The 21,455-nt window shown below is 35.5% G+C and overlaps 1 protein-coding gene across 6 annotated transcripts in view; it reads left to right on the top strand.

Moving 5' to 3' along the window:
* Window positions 1–21,455, top strand: part of ERBB2IP (erbb2 interacting protein) — a 68,231-nt gene that overhangs the window by 36,095 nt on the left and 10,681 nt on the right. For 5 of the 6 annotated variants that reach the window (XM_009884221.1, XM_009884222.1, XM_009884223.1 and 2 more), the window contains exons 8-19: window positions 778–922; window positions 1,817–1,889; window positions 2,920–3,049; window positions 3,391–3,506; window positions 4,519–4,588; window positions 5,616–5,715; window positions 7,745–7,866; window positions 8,460–8,630; window positions 9,403–9,582; window positions 11,841–11,955; window positions 13,643–13,826; window positions 14,656–16,177. In XM_009884221.1, coding sequence (XP_009882523.1) covers window positions 778–922; window positions 1,817–1,889; window positions 2,920–3,049; window positions 3,391–3,506; window positions 4,519–4,588; window positions 5,616–5,715; window positions 7,745–7,866; window positions 8,460–8,630; window positions 9,403–9,582; window positions 11,841–11,955; window positions 13,643–13,826; window positions 14,656–16,177 — 2,928 coding nt within the window. The remainder of the gene's footprint in view (window positions 1–777; window positions 923–1,816; window positions 1,890–2,919; window positions 3,050–3,390; window positions 3,507–4,518; window positions 4,589–5,615; window positions 5,716–7,744; window positions 7,867–8,459; window positions 8,631–9,402; window positions 9,583–11,840; window positions 11,956–13,642; window positions 13,827–14,655; window positions 16,178–21,455) is intronic. The other variant, XM_009884224.1, reaches the window with a different exon arrangement.

Consider the following 21,455-nt stretch of genomic DNA (forward strand, 5'->3'; position numbering starts at 1 on the left):
TGTGCTTATGTTCTAGTAAACGAATATTTGAAATTTGGGAAGTAGCTGGTCTGTTTTCAGACTTAAAATCCCTAGCAGTCTTCTGACACGAGGCTTTCTTTCCCGATCAGTAGTCTTCTCTACCATCTTTCCTCACTTCAGCTAATTCTTCCTTGAAGAGTTGAGTGGATGTAGTGAACATTTCTACTTTACAGTAAAAGTAAAACTGTATTTGTGAAAGTGATTGCATCTTCTCTGTGAAGATTTTAGTAGCGTGCACAAATCTTCAAGCTTGTTCTTGGTTTATACGGAAGGGTAATACAAGCTTGTATTTTGGCCTGTTGCTTCAGTTTAGTATAATAAGGGATTCATTGTTCTTTTTGAGGTTAAATAAGATGCAGTGTTACACAAAAGACAAAAATAAGCATTAAAAGGCTTTACTGGGGCCTAATGATGCCCTTATGTTACCTATCTCTGTCTGAAGTTTGTTCTAAAGCTTCAGTTACTTGATTCACAGTAATTGATCAAACTGTTGAATTTGCAGCAGACTGACTTTAGAGACCAGCGGAATCACTGTAGTGTGTCTGTGTGTGTGGAAAAACATCAACTGTCTGTATCTGCACAAAATACTTCATTGTAAAGCTTGGGTATTTTGAATAAAATTGTGTTTCAGCTCTATAAATAGGTTTTCTCTTTTTGTCTGGCACTATACTTGAGAGACAACTTGTTGTCAGACCTGCTGGATTTTTTGTTTTGAACTTGCACTTTCTAGAATGCATTATTTTCTCTTGTTTTTAGTTCATCGGCACTTTGAAACAGCTGACCTACTTGGATGTTTCTAAAAACAACATTGAAGTAGTTGAAGAAGGTATTTCAGGTTGTGAAAGCCTGCAAGACCTGCTGTTATCCAGCAATTCACTTCAGCAACTGCCAGAGTCTCTTGGTTTGTATTTTACTTTAATTCATGTTCTTAAAAGCTTATAGTTCAGACACAGAACACTTGAAAATAGACAAATGCCATTTTAGATTTAAGTTTCAACGATTGAAAGTGCCAGTTCTGGATGAAACTGTAATGCGTAGATGAAAATTTATATTTGTTTTGGAGTTATCTCCCTTATGGGGAAAGGCTGAGAGAGCTGGGACTCTTTAGCCTGGAGAAGAGAAGGCTGAGGGGAGACCTTATTACTACTTACAAATATCTAAAGGGTGGGTTGAAGGAGGATGGAGCCACACTCTTCTCAGTGGTTCCTAGTGACAGGACGAGGGGCAATGGGTGCAAGTTGGAACATAGGAAGTTCCGTTCCAACACACGAAAAAACTTCTTTGATTCTGTGATTCTGTGATTCTGTGATTCTGTGATTCTGTGATTCTGTGATTCTGTGATTCTGTGATTCTGTGATTCTGTGATTCTGTGATTCTGTGATTCTGTGATTCTGTGATTCTGTGATTCTGTGATTCTGTGATTCTGTGATTCTGTGATTCTGTGATTCTGTGATTCTGTGATTCTGTGATTCTGTGATTCTGTGATTCTGTGATTCTGTGATTCTGTGATTCTGTGAGTGTTCTTGACTTTATACAGTAGTTTGTAAATGGATAAGAATCTGTTGACTGTAACAGAGTAAAAGAAAAAAATTTTTTTCTTCTCCTCCCCACCCACCACCCTTTGCTGGCAAACTAGTTCTATAAGCTCATCTGCTTATTTCCTTATGTATACAGCTTTATAGGCATGTCAGGGAATACAGACAATGTGGTTGCTTGCCCATTAAAACTAAGCTTAAAATTAAAACTAAGCTTAATGAACTCAAATGTCCTTTTTGATTTACTTATTTTATTACAGGTTCCCTGAAGAAGGTAACAACGCTTAAAATTGATGAAAACCAGTTAATTTATTTGCCAGACTCCATAGGAGGGTAGGTATTTCACCTGAATAAAAGGTTGAGTTGCCTTTCTGCACACTTCTCTGTTACAATGGCTCCTCTCTTGAAACTTTTTACACCTACTTGATTTAACTTCTTCTACATGTCAATGCCTTAATAAAATTGAAAGCAAGTGCTTTCATATCTTCTAGTTTGCAGGATACATGTTCTTTATGTATTATTTGATATAAAAAGGCATATGTTCCTCACTTACTAATGCAGCCACCAATCACTGTGGCTGTGGTAAGTATTGCAAATGATTGAACCACTGACAAAAAGCTTGTAAAAGGTGAATCCAAACACACACATTTATCTCTTTTTATATCATAAGGAGAATTTTCACCTGTTCATTACACGTTGAGCAATTTAATTTAAAATTCACTAATGACAGCAAAAATAATTGATTCAGAATTAAGTGCTATACAAATGAAGTGTGTTTATTCCAATTTCTTTTCTCCCATTGTGATTAATGTAGGTTATCTTTTGTTGTCAGAATTTACAAAATACTTCTTCACTGCCAGATTCTTAGGTTCACTGTTTCTGACTCTTGCAATGCTTTTCTTGTCCATAAACTACACTCAACTTCTGTTAGGCTATGCTCTATCCCATTCTGCATGTTTTCAGTGCCTTGCACTAGCACATTTTCATCTAGTACATAAACATTTGATGTTGCTGACTCCCCTGTTTTCACTGAATGCTGTTTTATGAGGGCAGTGTAAAGGAGATGAAAAACAGCAAACCAAACAAGAAAAAACCCCAGACCAAAAAACCCCACAATCAACCAACAAACAAACAAAAAAAAACCCAAAACACAATTTAGGCAACTAGTAAAGGATTTTTCTTAGATTTGAATTCCCTTGGGTTTCAGAGTTTTATTTTTAATTAAATTTGAGATTTGTAATTAATAGTGGTATTAGCTATTTGAGATTTGTAATTAATAGTGGTATTAGCTTTATTTAAAATTAAATTATTCAATTAATGTTGGATGAATTAACCTGTATAGAGGAGTAATTTTTTTTTGCAGGTTAACATCATTAGAAGAACTGGACTGTAGTTTCAATGAGATTGAAACATTGCCTTCATCTGTTGGGCAGCTCTCTAATATAAGGACATTTGCTGCAGATCATAACTTTTTAACACAACTGCCATCAGAGGTATGTATTTAATTACAAAACTAAAATTAATTTTTAAATGTATTTTAAACTATATAGTCCGTGCAACTTTTGGATAAGAAGTTAATTCTTGAGTAGATTTTCTTTGTGTATGTCTTTAAAGGAGGATGTACACAAACAGAGAAGTTTTCAAATTCTGAATTTTTTTAATCAAGAAGTGGAAATTTGTTGCTAGTGTATTGAAACTAAAAGAAGTTTTAATACATAAGAATAACTCTATACTTTTTGGCCAAAACCAGCTGTAATACTAACTGTTTTAAAACAGTAAAAATTTGCATATTTAGAGTTGTGAAGATGAATTAATTCTTCGCGTTTTTTCTCAGATTGGAAACTGGAAGCATGTAACAGTGTTGTTTCTGCATTCTAATAAGCTTGAATTTCTCCCTGAAGAAATGGGTGATATGCAGAAATTAAAAGTCATCAATCTGAGCGACAATAGGTTTGTGGATGCATTTATTCAAGTAGAAGTTGTATAAAATACAATAATAATGTAGATGTATTGTTATGAATATATTATGCTGCCTTTCCTTATCTCACGCGCAGCTTAGAAGCTGACGGAGATGCATGTATTTAACGTATTACTGTATTCTGGATCTTGCTGTTGCATCGTATTGAGCTGTCTTTATTTTAATGATTTGGCATGTGGCACATGCATTGAAGTACAGCTTCAATATGTTCATGATTGTTAGCATGTATTTTTCTGGGGAATTAGTTTAGTTATTTTCATAAAACTTTTCTTACTTAAAAGTTAATAGCTTCCTGTATTGCATATGGAGGACACAAAACAGTATCACAGTATAAAGCGCTTAAGTACACTGGGGAAGGGGGGCAAAGAGAGTTGTTTTTATTAGAGCTGGTCATTAAAAACTGATAAAACATTTCTCTTTTGGGAAATGCCAGCTGGTAGTATTGAAATATATTGGGACAGAGAAGTCTGAGCTCTCCCTCCTGTTCTGCCAGTCCAGCTTCTCTGTACTCCATCCGTAGCTTGGTTTATCCGGTAATGCCAGAGCTTCCATTATCCAGGGTAGCCCGTTTCCCACACGCCTACTTTGGGAAAAAAACAACTGTTTTCAGGTGTTGCACTTTTTTCTTAATCGACGTGCATGTATAGTGAAGGATAAAATGCTGAGGATTCAGATTAATTAATTCAGGTTAATTGTCTTCAAAATTGTATTCAAGTCACTGAACAGAGTTAAATTTAAGTTCCATTGTCATTTTTTATGCTGCTTGCTAAACTGGCCAGGTTTTTTGTTTGCTTTTTTGAATTCCAGGTATAGCTTTGAATCTAAATTAAATGCTGTTGCCTTTCAACTGTAAATGATTATTAATTTAACTATATCTGTAAATGTCCTTTTTAAACATTTTTACAGGCTAATGCAGGATTGCTTCTTAACAGTCTTAAAAGTATTGGTAAATGTACTTACGTAAATTCTTGTTGTAATTCACAGACTGAAGAATTTGCCGTTTACCTTTACAAAACTGCAACAGCTCACTGCTATGTGGCTATCAGACAATCAGGTGAACTTTTTTAAAACTAAAAATAAATGATTGTTGACTTTCTTCCTAATGGAATTGACAAGTACAGAGCCATCTGTTAAATTGTGAGACCTGGTACTGTGTATATATATGAGTACTTCCTTGACATTACTGTGTTGGTTCTCCTGAAATAAACATCGCCGAGCCTACCTGTCTTTGGAGACTTCCGTGCTTCTAGCAAAGTTATGTGCTGTTAGGAAATACCATTTGACAGATGTTGGGGTGTTTTGTTTTTGTTTTTCTCAGTTCAGGCTTGTTTACAGACGAGAGTTAGTGCTTGATAAGCTAGTACTTGAATGTGTAGCATGCTGTTTCTTCCACAACTATACTGTTGGGGAAACGTCGCATGCCTTTTTTTTGAGCTAGGTTTCTTGCCACCCTTTTGAACTCTGTGACTGCCCAAGTTTCAAGCTATTAAGCAGTAACTCATGTGCGTGTGGCTTGTATTTTTGCTGTGTATTGAAGCCCTCTGTACTATGCTGATTTCCTAAATGGCATTAAGGTGTACAGGGCCTCCAGAAATCCACTAGCCTCAGATGTAGTATAATGAAAGCCCTTTTACTAATACAGTAATTTAAAAAATCCCCTGCCTTTCTTTGTAAAGGGTAGGGGATATTCAATCTGGTGTTAATATGAAAAACTGAGTAAAAATTTTTCTCTTTATATCCTTGTCTGCAGCTTTAAATGGCCAGATATTTCTGTGTATTCCAGATCAGCCTGCTTTGGGATAGTAATAAGTCCTAGCAAGAAACTGGGTTATATTTTGAATATCCAGTGTTTGCTTTGCTCTTAAAGCTGTTACTGAGTTTCAGTTCTCAGTCAAAGCCAGTCATCAATCAACATGTTAATAACTTCATTCTGTGAAAATTATTCAGAGGAGAAATTATTTAAAACAAGACAAGAGTAGTCTTCAAAGAAATAGGACAGGCATGTTCTGTGATATGTAGATCATATTTACTTTTTTACATATATATTCTCATAACATATCCTTCTTTTATTTGCTTCCTAGTCTAAACCACTTATCCCTCTTCAAAAAGAAGCTGACCCTGACACACAGAAAGCAGTGCTTACTAATTACATGTTCCCCCAGCAACCAAGGACTGAGGATGGTAAGAATTTCTGAAATACCCTGTCAGAATGCTCACTTTCGAAAATAATAGTGGGAAGACTGTTCAGCTAATATGATTTTCACTAGATAATACTTAAATAGAAATTTGAAGTAAAATCCTAAGCGATGAAGAGTTACATCTGAAGAATAAAAACAGTCACTAAACGTGACCTACATATTGGTAAATTCTAGGTGAAACTGTTTCAGTGAGCGAGGTGAGGAACGGACTGGTGGGGTCATGTTCTGCGATGGTTGCCACTTCACAGTGTGACACCCCGTTTCATTCCAGCAGAACTTAATGGTTTGGGGTGAAGTTCTCCTTAGCAGGTGTCTGCTTCAGACTGACTATTTTAACGGAATGTTAGACAAAAAGTTTCCTCCATTACCAAGTACACATTTTTGGAAAAGTATATAGCATTCTGTGCTTTATTTTAAAATTAAAAAAAAAAAAAATCAGTCCGGAAAAAAAGCGTATTGCTCACATTTAGTTTGAACTGTTTTATAAAAGTTTAGGCCCAAAGTATTAAGATGTGCCAGAAAGTTATTTCTGCACACTTGTAAATAGTTAGGAAAATAAGTAACATTAAATGAGTAACGTCGTCAAAAAAAAGGGAAAGAGAGTTAGATCTCTTTATTTCTTCACTTTCTTTCTCCTGCAGGCAAAAGAAAAAAGCTTGTGCTGCTTTAACAGAAATGGAGGGGGGCACATATCAATGGAGATAATTGAAAGCTGACAAGTGGCAACATTTGCTGTTCCATGGCACAAGTGTCTAGTACACTGAGAGAGGAGTAATCAAAAATACCGGCAAAAAAAGTACATTGTACATCACTTTTAGTGCCTTCTAATGCAGATAATGCATCTGCAATACCTCTGATAGAATGCAAGAATTATAAAATCGTTTGGAGATTCAGTGAAGTTCTAGATCATTCCTGGAAGCATTTTCTCTGTTTGAACTTTTTTTATCTAGGTGCCAGGGTTTCTTTCTGTAAACGAGGAAAGGGCTGCTTGTTTGGCTTAAGTTGACAGCATACATGCCTCTGAGGTGGTCATTCCAGATGATTCTTTTATCAAGTTCTTTTTTTGGTCAGGAATGATTTCAGTGATAGTGAAGTCTATTAGAATATTTTCAGATGTGTTAAAATTTTAAGTTTATCCAATAAACACAGAGTAACAAATATTCCAATGCATTTGTTGAGGCCTATAATTGAGTATTTTTCTATTTCAGGTATAGAAGTAGTTAATATGAATAGTCTTGGCATTGCTAGCGATGAATATACATTTGCTGGGGCAGTGGTGGCAGATTTATTAGACTATTTGGCATGCTAAAGTAGAACCTGGCTGATGTAACAAAAGGCATGGAGACATGCTAGCATAAGACAGTGGGCACCCAAAAGATTTTTATTATCTCTTGTAAAATTAAGCAAGAAATACTTGGTAAAGCTCCTGTCATTTGTACAACTTCTGCAAAATCGTGTGTTTACCTTAAGCATTAGATGCTTTAGTTTTTTTTCAGGATTAGTGCAGGATTTTTTCAGGATTAATGCAGGGTTTTGTCACTAAGTCATTCTTATTCTTCATTTTTAAATTTTCATTAAATGAAATCACGTGAATGCTCTTAGTGCTTAATGAGACCACCTCACTGAAATCAGGCTGTATAAATCTTTATTATTTACATTTATATAAATGCATACACATTTTCATATGTATACATATATATAATACATATACAATACTTTGCAGCAGAGAGTTCTGCTGAAAATGTTCAAGTGTAAGTATTAAGACTAGTGTACAGTGGGCTGTATGAAGGTTTTTAATTTAATGAAAAGAAAAGGATTTTACTATCATAAAAATATATCCAAGTTCATAAAGCAGTGGCAGTGCAGCTATTCTTCAACTAATGGTGGTGCTAGCCTCTTATCTTTTAAGAATGCATACAAAAGCAGACCAATCCCATCCAAGAGAAAGAAAAAGAGGATTTTTATTTCGTATAATGTATCCTATTCTTATGAGAGTCTGTCTTTTTTTTTAGTTATGTTCATATCTGATAATGAAAGTTTCAATCCATCTCTGTGGGAGGAACAGCGGAAACAGCGTGCTCAGGTGGCATTTGAGTGTGACGAAGACAAAGATGAGAGAGAGGCACCACCTCGGGTTAGTACTGAGTTTTTCTTTTAATATTTGGTGCTTCCCTCCCTTATATCCGCACCCCTGAATCCCATCCTTTTCCTTACTTTGGCTGTGGATTTTGCTCTGCTGAAGAAATCAAGTCTTCAGTTATTAAAGAGTGTAAGACTATCTAACAGGATGAAACACCATGGTGTTTTTTTTTTTTTCACTAAATCACTTAAAGTGGAGCACAAGAGAAAAACCCAGCTGATGGAAAGCAATGTAGGGCATAACTACGAGACTGCCTGACTGGTGGTGCCATGGAGAAGGATAGTGGGAAAGCACTGATTAATCCTGTTTTTTCTTTAAATAAATTACAGTTGCCATAATTCTTCCTGCTTGCAATCAATGAACACATTGCGGGGGGGAGGGGGGGGGAGGGCAGGGCAGCAGGAAGCAATTCATAATCTTGCTGGGTTTTTTAAACTTAAGTCTGTATCCATGCACATAGACTTGACCAGCAAAGTGGAGGTCCTGGATTGTTCAGTGCTTTGTCCTAATTCATTGTCTGTTTTAAAGTTGATGTTTAAATTATGGAGTTTAATTAAATGTAGAACACTATTGCTTTTGTTATACAGGAAGGCAACCTGAAGAGATATCCAACTCCATACCCTGATGAACTGAAGAATATGGTCAAAACAGTCCAGACAATTGTGCATAGGCTAAAGGATGAAGAATCTACTGAAGATATTGCCAAGGAGTCAAAACGAGAAAGCCAGACAGTTTCTGTAAAAGATGTGGGGGTAAAGGTTAGATATAGTATTCTCTCCTGACTTTGCAAGAACTTCCAAAAATCTACAGTGTCATTGGTTCCTTTTAATTCTCTCCTCCCTCCCCACTAATGCTTCAGCAGAAAAATTGTCAGATTAAAGAAAAGAATTTACTTCTTCACCACCTAAAAAATTTGTAATAAATGTCTGGTTTGCAGTAGCAATTTTCCTGTGACACTAAGAACAAGGAAAGCGATTTGATTCTCAGCCGAATACAAACTATGGGTGTGTTAAGGAGATGGCTTCTTCAGTTTCTGGAGGATGGCCTCTTTGTCATCCTCTGATCCTCTTATCCACCAGACTTCACAATGAAACTCAGGATAATATCTAAGCATCTTACTGCTGCCCTCGTGACTGGAGGTTTTACATGATAAGTTGGGAAGGCAATCATAGCAAGTTGGCACAGGAGTCAGAAGTCTCTAGCAGGCTGGTGTAGCGTGATAGGACTAATGTTTGGTGCTGACATGTCTCATTGTAGATATTCTTGGCCTTTTTTTTTATTTAACTGGAAATTTAATGGTACAAATTGACCCCAATAAGGAAGAGAGTCAAATTGACAAAGGGTAGGGACCGTACATCTGTAATCTGCAGATTTCTCTGCATTTCATACCTAGTGCATTTCATACTTTATTATTTCAAAGCTCAGATTTTCCATTTCATAGTTTCCCAAAATATGTATTGTTGACTCTAAATATCATGCTACTGAAAACCTTTCAGGATGTTTTTTCTGCTAATGTTCTTAATCCTGTAGACTTCAGAAACTGCTTCAATAAAGAACAAAGCAGATGAGAGAAAGCAATATTCAGGAAGCTCTGTGCAGAAGCCTATTGAACCAGAAGCCGAGCACAGCACTGCAAATCCACAGATGACTGCACTTGTTAAAACCTCGCAAAGCACAAAAACAATTGTCAACCATGAAGACACGCTTGAGGTATGGCATTGCAATGAACATCATAGTGGTCAAAGAATTGTGCTGGTGTTGTATTGAATTTGTTACTCTGGGAGACGAAAATTTATGTTGACAATAGCAGAAAATTACCATCCATAAGTGCTGTGAGTACAGATGGTTTGCAATGCGGTATTTTTCTGTACTTCAGATTATATTGAGTAAAAGTTGAAATAGCTAGTAAAAAGTACATCATGAAAGGTACACGCATTTAAAGAAAAATAAGGCAAACTTGATTAAAAGTTGACCTAAGTATCAAACTGTGAAACTTAGTTAGAATTTTCCAGGTTTTGCTTGATTGTCAGTTCTTCATTAAATAATCAATTTTAATTGTCACTGAAATGACAAACTATCTGATTAGTGGGAGCAATCAAAAACTTGTACATCCAAGTGACTATGCATATTCATTTCAAATGAAAAGTGAAAGGTGAGTTTAAAAATATGTGTTTCTCTCTGTTTATTAGTAAGATGTCATGAATATGACTTGGATTGTATTTACCTCTTATAAAGAGTCAGAGATTTTAAACTTCTAATCTCTTTGCACATCTCTCTGACAAACACCATGTATTCACTTATTTAAAATGTTTCAGACTTATGACAAATTTTGGAACTTGTCACTTAATCAGGTGCCAGTCACAACTTTAAAATACTTTTTTCATAGTTTCACAAGCAGATTATTTTTGCCTGTGTTGTGTAAGCCATGCAACATGCAAATATCATACTTTTGCTGAAGAGACTTTGTAACAAGCGTTTGTGGCTGTTGCTGGCTATTTCCCCACTAGTGTGTTCTGTCTTCTACGTGCTTTCTGAAAATACTGGTTTTGACATTGTTCTTTAGTTTAAAAACAATTTCAGAAAATAAAATTAGTTGTCTAACTATAGTGACAGCTGTATATAGCTGGCTGTATGCCAGTAAGTAAATGAGGCAGCAGTGCGTAGGTAATCGGGGATAGTGAATTCCTTCCTTCCATGTAATAACCTGCTGGTAACTCTATTGCAGTTGAATTCAGATATCTAAACTTTGACTGTGTGTAAGTTTTTCATTTCAACATTGATTACGTTTGTTGTATGTCACATCCAAGAGCAAAGGCAACGTGGTAGAGGCAGTGAAGAGGTTGTCTGTTCCGATTGCAGAGAAAAACGATGGATTTTTATTTTTAATGAAGACTATAATAGCTGGTTTGTTACATCTCAGTCAGGTTTGTCGTCCCTGCAGTCCAAAGAACGGGCCAGGTAGTTAGTATCATGGGAAAGGTGGTGCTCCAGTAGGTTCCACACATTAAATGTTCTGAAACCTTTAAGAAAAAAAGTGAACATTTACAGACTATTTTAGCAGTCTGCAACATGGATTTTGTAGCATTTGCAATAGGAAGCATGTTTACTCGCAAGAAATTTCCACTTTGGGGAAGGAACTTTTTTTTCCTTCAAAATATTACTGGAAACAATTGGATTTTGAAGATGATAGGAATATAGGGCTGGCAGTAGGATACTGAATCAGTCACATGACTACTTTTGCAGCAGCTTTGTTAGTTAAGCGCTCTCAGAAATGCACTGAGCTCCATCTTATGGTTAGGAACTAGTGATTTCTAGCTTAAATGTATTCAGCTTCACTTTATGCCTCTGCCATTGTTCTTGAAGTTAAATAAATTTTCTTCCTTCTGGAATTTACCTCCAATGTAATTTTAAAGATACAAACCCAAGTTGCTCTTTTTTTGCTAGACTAGGCAAGCCGAGCCCATTCAGTCTTTTCTCACAGCATAGGTCTCCATTCTTAACATTGTCTTGATCATACTACTTGATAGCTGTTTCAGTTTGAGCTCTTTTCTGCAAAACCAATACCCAGCTAGTCAGTCTGGGTTGTTTGCTGGTTCAGTGATAGCTTTCCTACTTGGGCTCGACTGGAGGTTGTCTCCAATGGTGGAACAGAGGCTGCATCTGCTTGCTCCAAGCAGGTTTTTGAAGCTGAAGTTACAGGTTTGAGTGTTGTTCCCATAGAGTTCATCAGTGACAGTACAAGTCTGTGTGTGTTGCTTCTTGAAATAATTCAGCGGCAAGTATTGCTAAATTCAAATGACTTGCACTACAAATGCACTAGACAGTTGTTATGTTATGCCTATGTTTTATGTTGCTTGTTTAATTTTTTTCTCCTTTATCGTTCAGTGGGTGACAGTTTAGATAGCATTTACTTAACCTTTAAGCAGTTCTTTAAACTGCACAGCATAAAGCTGTTTTTTCTCTAGCAGGAGTCAGAAGAACTATCCTCTGATGAAGAGATGAAAATGGCAGAAATGCGACCACCGCTGATAGAAACCTCCATAAACCAACCAAAAGTGGTAGCTCTTAGCAATAACAAAAAAGGTTAGATACCATAAAAAGCAATAGAAGCGTTGTGTTATTCTGATAATTTTTCCACTGGTTAGTTTTTCCAATTAAATTATGTGAAAATAGATTTAATTTGTATGCTTTAAAAGAAAGACGGTCAATTCTCTGCTTAAGCAATGAGGGCAGAGAAAAAATTCTGCAATATCTTATACTTGAGTGTGTGGTAGAGAGCGCTGTGCTGACATCCTAATTTTCTTGATTCTTGTCATCAGTTTAAAAGCAGAGGGAGAAAGGAGATGTGTGTGCTTTGTGGGACTGTTAGCTTGAACATACTGTTGATATGCTTAAGAAAAGAATTGCAGAAGGTGGTATTTATCTTGGAAATATTCTGTATTTTCCCCCTCCCCCAGATTTTGTGGATTATTGCTGCTGTAGGCAGCAATACCACTTCTTTAAATTTCTCAGAAAAGCTGCGCTCTCTTCCTAAGGTTTAAGAATAAACTTCTCTTTCTCCAGAGTCACTTTGCTCCTCTATTTTATTTCTTTCCTCTAACAGGAAACTTCAGAACATTGTTTTTGTACCTAAGTTTTATATTCTCCAAAGGATAATTTTGGTCTGGGTAACCATTTTCTTAAGAGTAAGGAATGACCTAGGATTCAGAGAAAACATAATTTAAAACTTGGAGAGCAAACTGTATTTTGCTATGTTTGGTATCCTAGTCCAGTACTTTCCAGGACAAAAGGCTCTTCTGCCCATTAGATGTAAAAGTGTGATACTTAGTGGGGATGAAGGAAAACAACATGGAGGTAGCAGGAAGAGTCTGCTGAGGATCACGTGCAGGTGAAAAGGTTGATGTTTATCAGTGCTGTCTTGGGTTTTTATGCCTGACTAAAGTACTAAGTCCAAACTTCTTTCTAGACATTAGTTTCACAAAATTTATGCTTTTGGCACCTGTAACTGAAGCAAAAATTTAAATGTACTTGTATGCTTATATCAAAATCCTGGCTGGCTTCAAGTCCCACAAAGAAGTTATTTTTATATGTATATAGTTTGTAATTATGCACACATTATGCAAGAATCAATGTGTGCAGGTGTAATTTACTTTGAAAATGTTGTCCTATGTGATCTGCAAAGCATGGGAATGCATTGGATTCCAACTCTGCAGAAGAACATTTTTCTTTCCTGTTTTTTCACATTTATGAAACTATGCAACTTATCCAGTGATCTAGGTCTTTCCAGAGTGCTTGGTCTAATAAATAGCTATTTAAAAATGATATAATATTCAAGATCTGGAACTATGTACACTTTCAAAATACTGCATGTGAAGCAGTGTACTTCATTTTCATAGGGCTAACAGACTCATGTAATTCAAAACCTTAAATCATTGCAAAACCAGAAATACGACCTGAAAGATATTTTCGGGAAATATAACGTAGCACTAGCTTATTCCAAGGAAACTTGGAATAAAGCAACAGGTTAAATTTCATTAACAGGTGAGGGCTGTTTACATTGAGCCAAGTATTTAAAAAATCGGAACTATTGCCAACAGTCTTCTGCAAGTTTAACTGACATTTGCAAAGGTGTTAGCTTATGTTTTAGTTTCCAGCAGTAAGATATACTGTAGGACAAGAGACAATTTCTAAATACTGTGTCACACACACGTTTAACAGCTACCAGACAGATGTATGTGTCTGTAACTAAACTGGCAAATTTTTATTTCAGATGATTTGAAGGATGCTGATTCCTTATCAGATGAAGCTACCCACAATAGCAATCAAAATAACAGCAACTGTTCCTCTCCTTCTCGAATGTCAGATTCTGTTTCCTTAAATACTGATAGTAGCCAAGATATTTCTCTCTGTTCTCCAGACAAAGAAACACATGCTGCTGTTCTATCCAAGATCAGGTTTGTAAGATACTGTATACCACTGAACAAATACAATAGCAAAATGTTACTTAAATTTTCATATTATGTGTCCATTCCTTTAGTTCATTAATTTATCATTCGTGGAATAATTTAAAATTTAATGTTTTAAAATAAGGTTAAATAATGGAATAGTTCTTTTTTTTTTAAAAAAAAAAGTACAGTAAAATTCAGAGGCTAATTTTGGTATACAGGACATGGTTTTTATCTGTTTTAATAATAGGGTATAATAATTTCATCCTTATAATTTGTTATCCCTGAAAAATACTTCAATACACAATTTTAAAAGCTCTATGTTTTTATTTGCATAATTTTGAAGATCAGTTAGATTACTAACATAACTATAAAAGGCTTTTAGAAACCTATAAAGAATGGCCGTACGTGTTGCTACTCTTTTTGAGGTTTTAGTTAGAAGGTGCTATTGTTTTAAAAAATTGCAAATAGAAACAAGACATTTGTCTAAAATTGTCATGGAACTTGCAGGTATTTGATTAAAAAAAAAAAAAAAAATTGAGTTATTGTCACTTTGTATTTGTTGACACTTTTAAACTGTCTTTAATAATTCCTGTTGAATTTAAACAAACTTCTGAAATCAGATGACTCAAACGTTGCCAAATGAGCCCTCTATATAATACATTTCTGTAATGGTAAGATAGCAAATCATAAGTCTGGTTTTATATTGGTCTTTGTCCCATTTTCTGTGCACAGTATGGCTGTGTAGCATGTCAATGATTATTTTTTCTAAAGCAGTTCTTAAAGGAATATGTTGGTTCCTTTTGGAATTTCTTCTAAGAGACATCTTTTTTTCCAGACGAGAAGATGAAAATTTGAATAATCTTTTGCAAAATGGAGGTGAATTGAGCATTACAGTGGAAGAAAAAATAAATGTGCAAGAGAAGATTACAAATTTGTCTGAATATGAATTAAGCATTGAAGAAAGATTAGGCCTGGTAGGAAAAAGTGTTGATCTAAGCACTCCTATGGAGGAGTTTCACAAATTAGATCAAATAAACATGAATATCAATAAACTAGTTAGTGAAGAGACAGGGCCAGTTCCTGTAGAAACATTACAAACACGGGAAATAATTTCAGTAAAGGGCTTTTTGAATAACAACACGCCAGAAGAAAGTGAGCATGTGGAAAACGGAGATAAATATCCTGTAAATAAAGTAAATGGACATCCTGAGGAAGCAGTACCGTCTCCCAGTAAAGACAAACTAATGAGAAGCACTACAGTTGATGGTGATTCTGCTGAGCTGTCTGTTTCAAGGAGCACTGAAGATTTGTCCCCACAGAGAAGCGGTCCTGTGATGAAATCTCACAGCATCACCAGTATGGACACTGGTGGTCCGAAAATCTATGATATTGTCAGTGAGAATGGATCTCAACAGCCAAACTCAGCGGTAAAATCAGCATCTGGTAGTGCAGATGGAAAAAACATAGTCCGAAGTAAATCTGCTACTCTTCTGTATGATCAGCCTTTGCAGGTTTTTCCTGGGTCCTCATCATCATCTGATTTAGTATCTTCTGCAAAAACTGTGTTCAAGTTTGACTCGAATCACAATCCTGAAGGTGCTAATGTAGTGAGAGGATCAGTGACAAGCGGTGCACAGATGTTCTGCGCTCCCCAGTATAATATTCAGTACAGCAGCAGTGCAACAGCAAAAGACACCTTGTGGCCCCAGAAACAAAACACCCAAGTGGAGCAAGGCAGCTTACCTCCTTCACGTCTGCTTAGGTCTGACAGTACAGAAACCCCCAGCTATATAAAGCATTCCGTCAATATGAATTTCTCGAATCATAACAATGTCCGTGCTAGCACTGTGTATAACACTCATCAACGGATGGCTGGGAGACATAAAGATATGTGGGCTGTTCCACTGAATGATAGACTGCTCCCAGGAGCAACCAGACACACTCTTCAAAGGCAGAGCAGTGTCTCTTCTACAGCTTCTATAAATGTTGGGGATACTGGACCTTCAAGGCGGACGCAGGTTCTTGAAGGTGACTATTTAACATACAGGGATTTGCATTCAATGGGAAGAGCTCCACCAGTAATGTCTGGGCAACAGAGACCTCTTTCTGCCAGGACCTATAGCATTGACGGTCCAAATGTTGCCCGACCACAGAGTGCTCGGCAGTCGGTGAATGAAATACCGGAAAGAACTATGTCAGTTAGTGATTTCAATTACTCACGGACTAGCCCTTCAAAGAGGTCCAACTCAAGGGTTAACTCTGAACACTCTTTATTAGACCCTCCAGGAAAAACTAAAGTCCCTCACGACTGGAGGGAACAGGTGCTGCGACATATTGAGGCTAAAAAGCTAGAAAAGGTAAAAATAATAATTTTAAAACTTCTCTATCTTCCTGTTGCTTGGATATGGAATAAGTTAAATACTCTGTGTTTTGAACTGCTTTTAATTACCAGTGTAAATGTATTCCTGATACTGCCTTAAAAAGGATAAATGTGCTTGTTTCTGAGAAACAGTCAAATGATAGACTGTAAATGAACTTTTTCCCCAAAGAAAAACAGTTCTTGTTGGTTTTACATCATACTTGCCAACTTAGTCCAATTACTTTAGAACACATTATATAATGTAACGTTGATCTGCTGGACTGCAAGTCCAGCTATTTTAGGCCAGGTTATTTTTATTGTAGCATTGTATTCGTATTATACTATAATACTCTTACACTTCTTGATCTTTGTGTTCTGCCTTTTTTCCCCTATTTCTTCTCTTTAAGAACAAGGAAAAGAAAATCAGTAAAATCTGTTTGGAAGTATAGCTCTCCAGTTTCAGTTGGTGAAGAATTCAAAAGCCGTAATTAACATGTATTTGCCTCCAAGCCAGTTGCCTTTTGAAGTTGGGTATCTGACAGATTGTTGAATGAATATTTATTGCTGTGAGATGAGAACACTTAAAAATCTTGCTCATTTCAGGAAATCACAGGAGGTTTTGATATAACTAGAGATGATGAACAGGATTCTTTATGTAATGTAAATGCTATCAAGAATTTGAGCTGATATGTAGAGCTGAGCAATTATTTATCTTCAGAATTTGAGTAGACTGGAAGAGTGTAATCTATGCTGTCTAGCTAAACCAGTTTAAAATATCATTACTAAATAATGGGTAGAATGTCATTAGCCTGATCCTGTTTCCTTGGAGGGGAAGTGAGTAAAGCAGCCAAAATACATTTTGATTATGCCAGCTAGATGGGTTTTCTTTTTTAATTTCTTTTGAAAGAACATAGTTTGGTTTGTGATTAATATGCTAAATACTTCAATATCCTTGATAGCTAAAGAAATTTAATTTGAGATGGTTGGAAAAATTACTTTTAACTATAATTTTTCTTTGGAAATCCAAGTTTTAGAGGGATGGGTTTCCTTCTGTTTAAGTTGTGTAACTTCTGGTGATAGAAAGGGATGGGTTTTGTTTGTTTTTTAAAGAAGCCTGCACAACAGCTGCACCTGTTCTTCTGATCCAATTTGAGTCACATACAACATAAAACATTTTAACGCTTTCGCAGTGCTGTGCTGTAGCGTGGGGACCCTTTGTCCCACAAGGCAGTCACAAACCTCACCACGTTCCAACCCTAATAAAAGGTGCATTGTCTGATCTTCCATTCTGCTGGATGCATATATCAAATCTTATATGTAACAACAGAGAAGCAAATATCCCAGCAATCCCTGAACACAGAGGCAGACAAAACTTCAGTGCACTGCTAATGCAGTTTGTTTATAGCTCATTCTTATATCATCTACATTTGACATGTTAGGAACAATGTTTAATACACCAGTGATTCTTGTTCAGGTACTGTAGCAGTGTAGTCAGCTTTACTGAAAAGAAATTGATTGCCTGATTTGATGCCCTTTATATCTGTCCATACTTTCTATCGTGCTTTATATGTAAACCTTAACTTTGGTTTCCTACTAGAGTGATATGGAATAGCTGCTATTGAGATCTTAGCTTTACATCTAATTTAACTGGTCTGTTTTGTATGGGTGTGTTTCTTTTGTCTGGCCTTGAAGCATTTAAAGTAGCAATCTGAGACTTATTTATGAGTTTAAAAGTGAATATCTGTATAATTGTCTGCTTTATATTCTCTGGGATATGACTGACTTAAAAAGAAAAATCTGAACTGTGAAAAGCATAGATATGGTCCTATATGGCAGCTGGCAAATATGATAATGTGGAAATTCTAGGAATTTACTGGATATTTCTTTGTTCTTTTAAAATAATAGTTGCAGTATTTCTGTTTGTAATTAAAAATCAGCTGGGCCTGGGAGGCTTAATCTATAAACCAGACTTCTGAAATGGTTTGAAGTCTGGAAAAAATTTCAGCAATTACAGAACTCATTTAAGGAACAAGCATTTAAAGAACAAGTTCAATTACAGAGCTCATTTAAGGAACATTTATTGGAAAATGCTTTGACAGAGCTTTCATGGATTTAAAATGGCATTTCTTTTTTTAAAGCATAAGACACAACACTGACAAAAAACAGGTATACAAAATTAAGCCTTATGATCAATATTTAATTCATATCTTCTTGCCTATGGTTATACACAACAGTATGGGTTAATAGCATTACCTTTGCTGTGACTTTTCTGCATCTGTTGCTGAATTTAATCAAGTTTATTATTTCTATCCTGTGTTTATTAGGAAAAAGGGTATAGTGAGGTTTTGGGGGTTGGTTTTGTTGTGGGTTTGGTTGTTGGTATTTTCTTTTTTGTTGTTGGTTTTTTTTTTTTTTTTTTGCTAAGCTCCTGAAGTACGTACTAATTTTGTTGTTATAAAATTTAGTAACTGGAGGGAGAGAGAGAGGAGGGTAAGCCCACTTAAATAAACAGTGTCTGCTTTTTGGATAGATTGGATAACCTACTTCTTGTTTTATTTATTAGCCCTTTTTACCTGATATAGGTAGGGAAAAAAAACTTTCAAGAATTTACTTTGCATGAGGAGACATACAGGGTAGTTTTAAGTGCAGCAAAAATGATCAGCAATGGATTCCAGCCAAGTAACCAGTGTTTGCAGTACCTTTGAAAAGCTGTAAGGGGACATACACTGATCAACTAAAATTAGCCATCTGGTTGAAGGAAGGTGAAAACAGTTCATGAGACCATTTGTAAATAGAAATTTTACATATGTTCAGGAGAAACAACTTGCTTCCCTGATGCAAAGCATATTTTATTGTGGGGTAGAGAGAAGAGCTTATTTAAATGTCAAGCTGCTCTCTAGTGGTTAGGTGAGCTGTTGGAAAGCATGCAGTCATTTCTGCCCCTCCCCCAACCTCATAAATTTAGTGCACAGGTGAGTTTTTAAGAGTAGTAATATTTTTCAGCATATTTTCCTTTTTGAGTGTGACTTGCCGATTTTACTACCTGGTATGTTGCAGCAGTCTACTATAGTAGTCTTGTTGAAAGTTTTCATTTAGGAATTTAAACTAAAATACTGCCTGTGTAAAAACACTAGTGTCACACACATTTTATTGTGTGGTACTTCTCATCTCTAAATTGCAACAATAAATGTCTGCAACAGTTATCTGCAAATATCTATTATATTTCAATGTGCTGAGTAGGCAGAAACAGTTACTGGACCTGGCTCTGCCCTGTCCTTGTGTATGTATATTTTCTTTTTTTTTTGTGGATATCTTGGGAGTTCATCAGGTGTGTGTATGCTTTCAATTCTAATTTCATCTGGAATTTTTCATCTAATTTTAAAATAGCAGAGCTTTCAGAGAAGAGGTCATAAAGTTTGAATTCTGCTTTCTAATTCAGAAATCAGAACAGGTGGTTTTATTCTCAAAGTTGCTGGTGTACAGTGCCTTATTAAAAGAAAAAAAGTGCAACTGTTTCAGTATTAATATAGAATTGCAGTTTTAATCAAAGTTTGAAAGTGTTTTTTGAAGTCATTATGCTACATACCTAACATGCAAAAATATTTTAATTCATATGGCCTCAGATTTTCTCCAAGCTAAGCATGCTTCAATATGTTGAGGAAAGTAACTTCAGTGGGTCTGTGCACACATAAAATTAAGTACTTAAGCGTTTATAAGATTATAGCCTGAAGGATATTTTGACACTGATAAATTGCACAACTTCTATCCATTCAGTACTTGTTATTTTAAAATTTTGATTTTAGTTTTATTTTTTTCTTTATTTTGAATGGATTACAAAACGCTCCAGGTGTTATAATGATATTCTGTGGAATTCAGAAGTCAATACATCACACTTAAAAAGAATAAAAATCTTGTTCATTTAGAATGTAAATAACAAAAGTTTTGACCCTGCAAACATTTTATGACAGTATCATTTAAACTATTTAAATCAATTTTTTTTTTTTCAGGATCAGAGACCTAAATTCATGCCTTTTTTTTTTTCCTGTCTCATGATTGAAGAATAGTTTCATAATGTTTATATTCTTCTTCTTCTTTGGGATAAACTGTTGTCTTGCTAGAATTCTATCAGATTTCTAACAAGCTGGGTTTTTGCTTGTGTGCTTTTATTCCAGAAGTCTTAAAACAGTAATTTTAAGTATTTCAAGTGTTCCAGAATACCTTGAGCAAACTTATTCTAAAGAATCTTAGATAGCAAACGTGGGAAGGAAAAGTGAAGGGATTTCTAGACATTTAATATATCCTCAAAGGATAACGTATGTCCACCTTTAGCTGTTAAATAAATAAATAAAAAGGCCAATAGTTAGGCTTAGCAGTTAAGTTACCAGTCAAGGCTATTCCAAGACAAGTAGAATGTAGAGTCTTGTTCCCTGCAGGTACTTGAATTTTATTAGTTTCTGGTTATACCAAAATTTCATGGATTGTCATGACAGACTCCACCCAGTCTTAAAATTACAACAGTATTATCCAATAGAAATTTTTCCTAGGTAATTTTCAGTATTTATTGTCTTGCACCTAAGTAAATGTGTTAAGACACTTCAGTTCCCAAAAGACACCCTTTTGAAACCTGAAATCGTTAATTCTCTTGTGAGCTGCAAAATGGAGAATATGTTCTGACTCTTAGCATTCAAAAAGAATGTAAGTAAACCCCAACACTACACTACTAGCTGCCTGCATCTAAACTGATTCCATTAGAGGCTGATTTGGCCACAAATCCCGATTTACATGTTGATTTTTATTTTTTATTTTTTACTTTGTACATAGCCATTCTTGATGTATTGTAGCTTTTAATATGTGTTCTTCATGGTTGAATAATTGGTTTCTAGTAAACTTAGCTTTCACAAAATTAGAGTGGAACTTAGTGTGTATCAGTTTTGAGTAACTGAAATGAGATTTCTAAAGCCTCAAATATTTGAATTATAATTTTGCAGACCATTATGATACTGAAGCAAGGAGTTGGTACTTGCAATTAACATTCATATTTAATCTGAAGTTTAGACCATACGTTCATTCCATATTTATTTTTTAATAAATTGGAATAAAAATCAGGGGTTTAATGGCATCTGCATATTCAGATTTCAAAAAGTGTCTTCTCTGGTGCAGCAAGTCTTCAGGAATCTCACTAGGAAATGTACAACCTTCATTGTGCTCAAATTGAGAAGCAAAATTAGGAAGTATACTGTTCACAGTCCAAATGCCTCAGTTTCTCTCTTCCCAGA

Source organism: Charadrius vociferus, unplaced genomic scaffold (assembly GCF_000708025.1).
Source record: "Charadrius vociferus isolate BGI_N301 unplaced genomic scaffold, ASM70802v2 scaffold183, whole genome shotgun sequence".
Lineage (NCBI taxonomy): Eukaryota > Metazoa > Chordata > Aves > Charadriiformes > Charadriidae > Charadrius > Charadrius vociferus.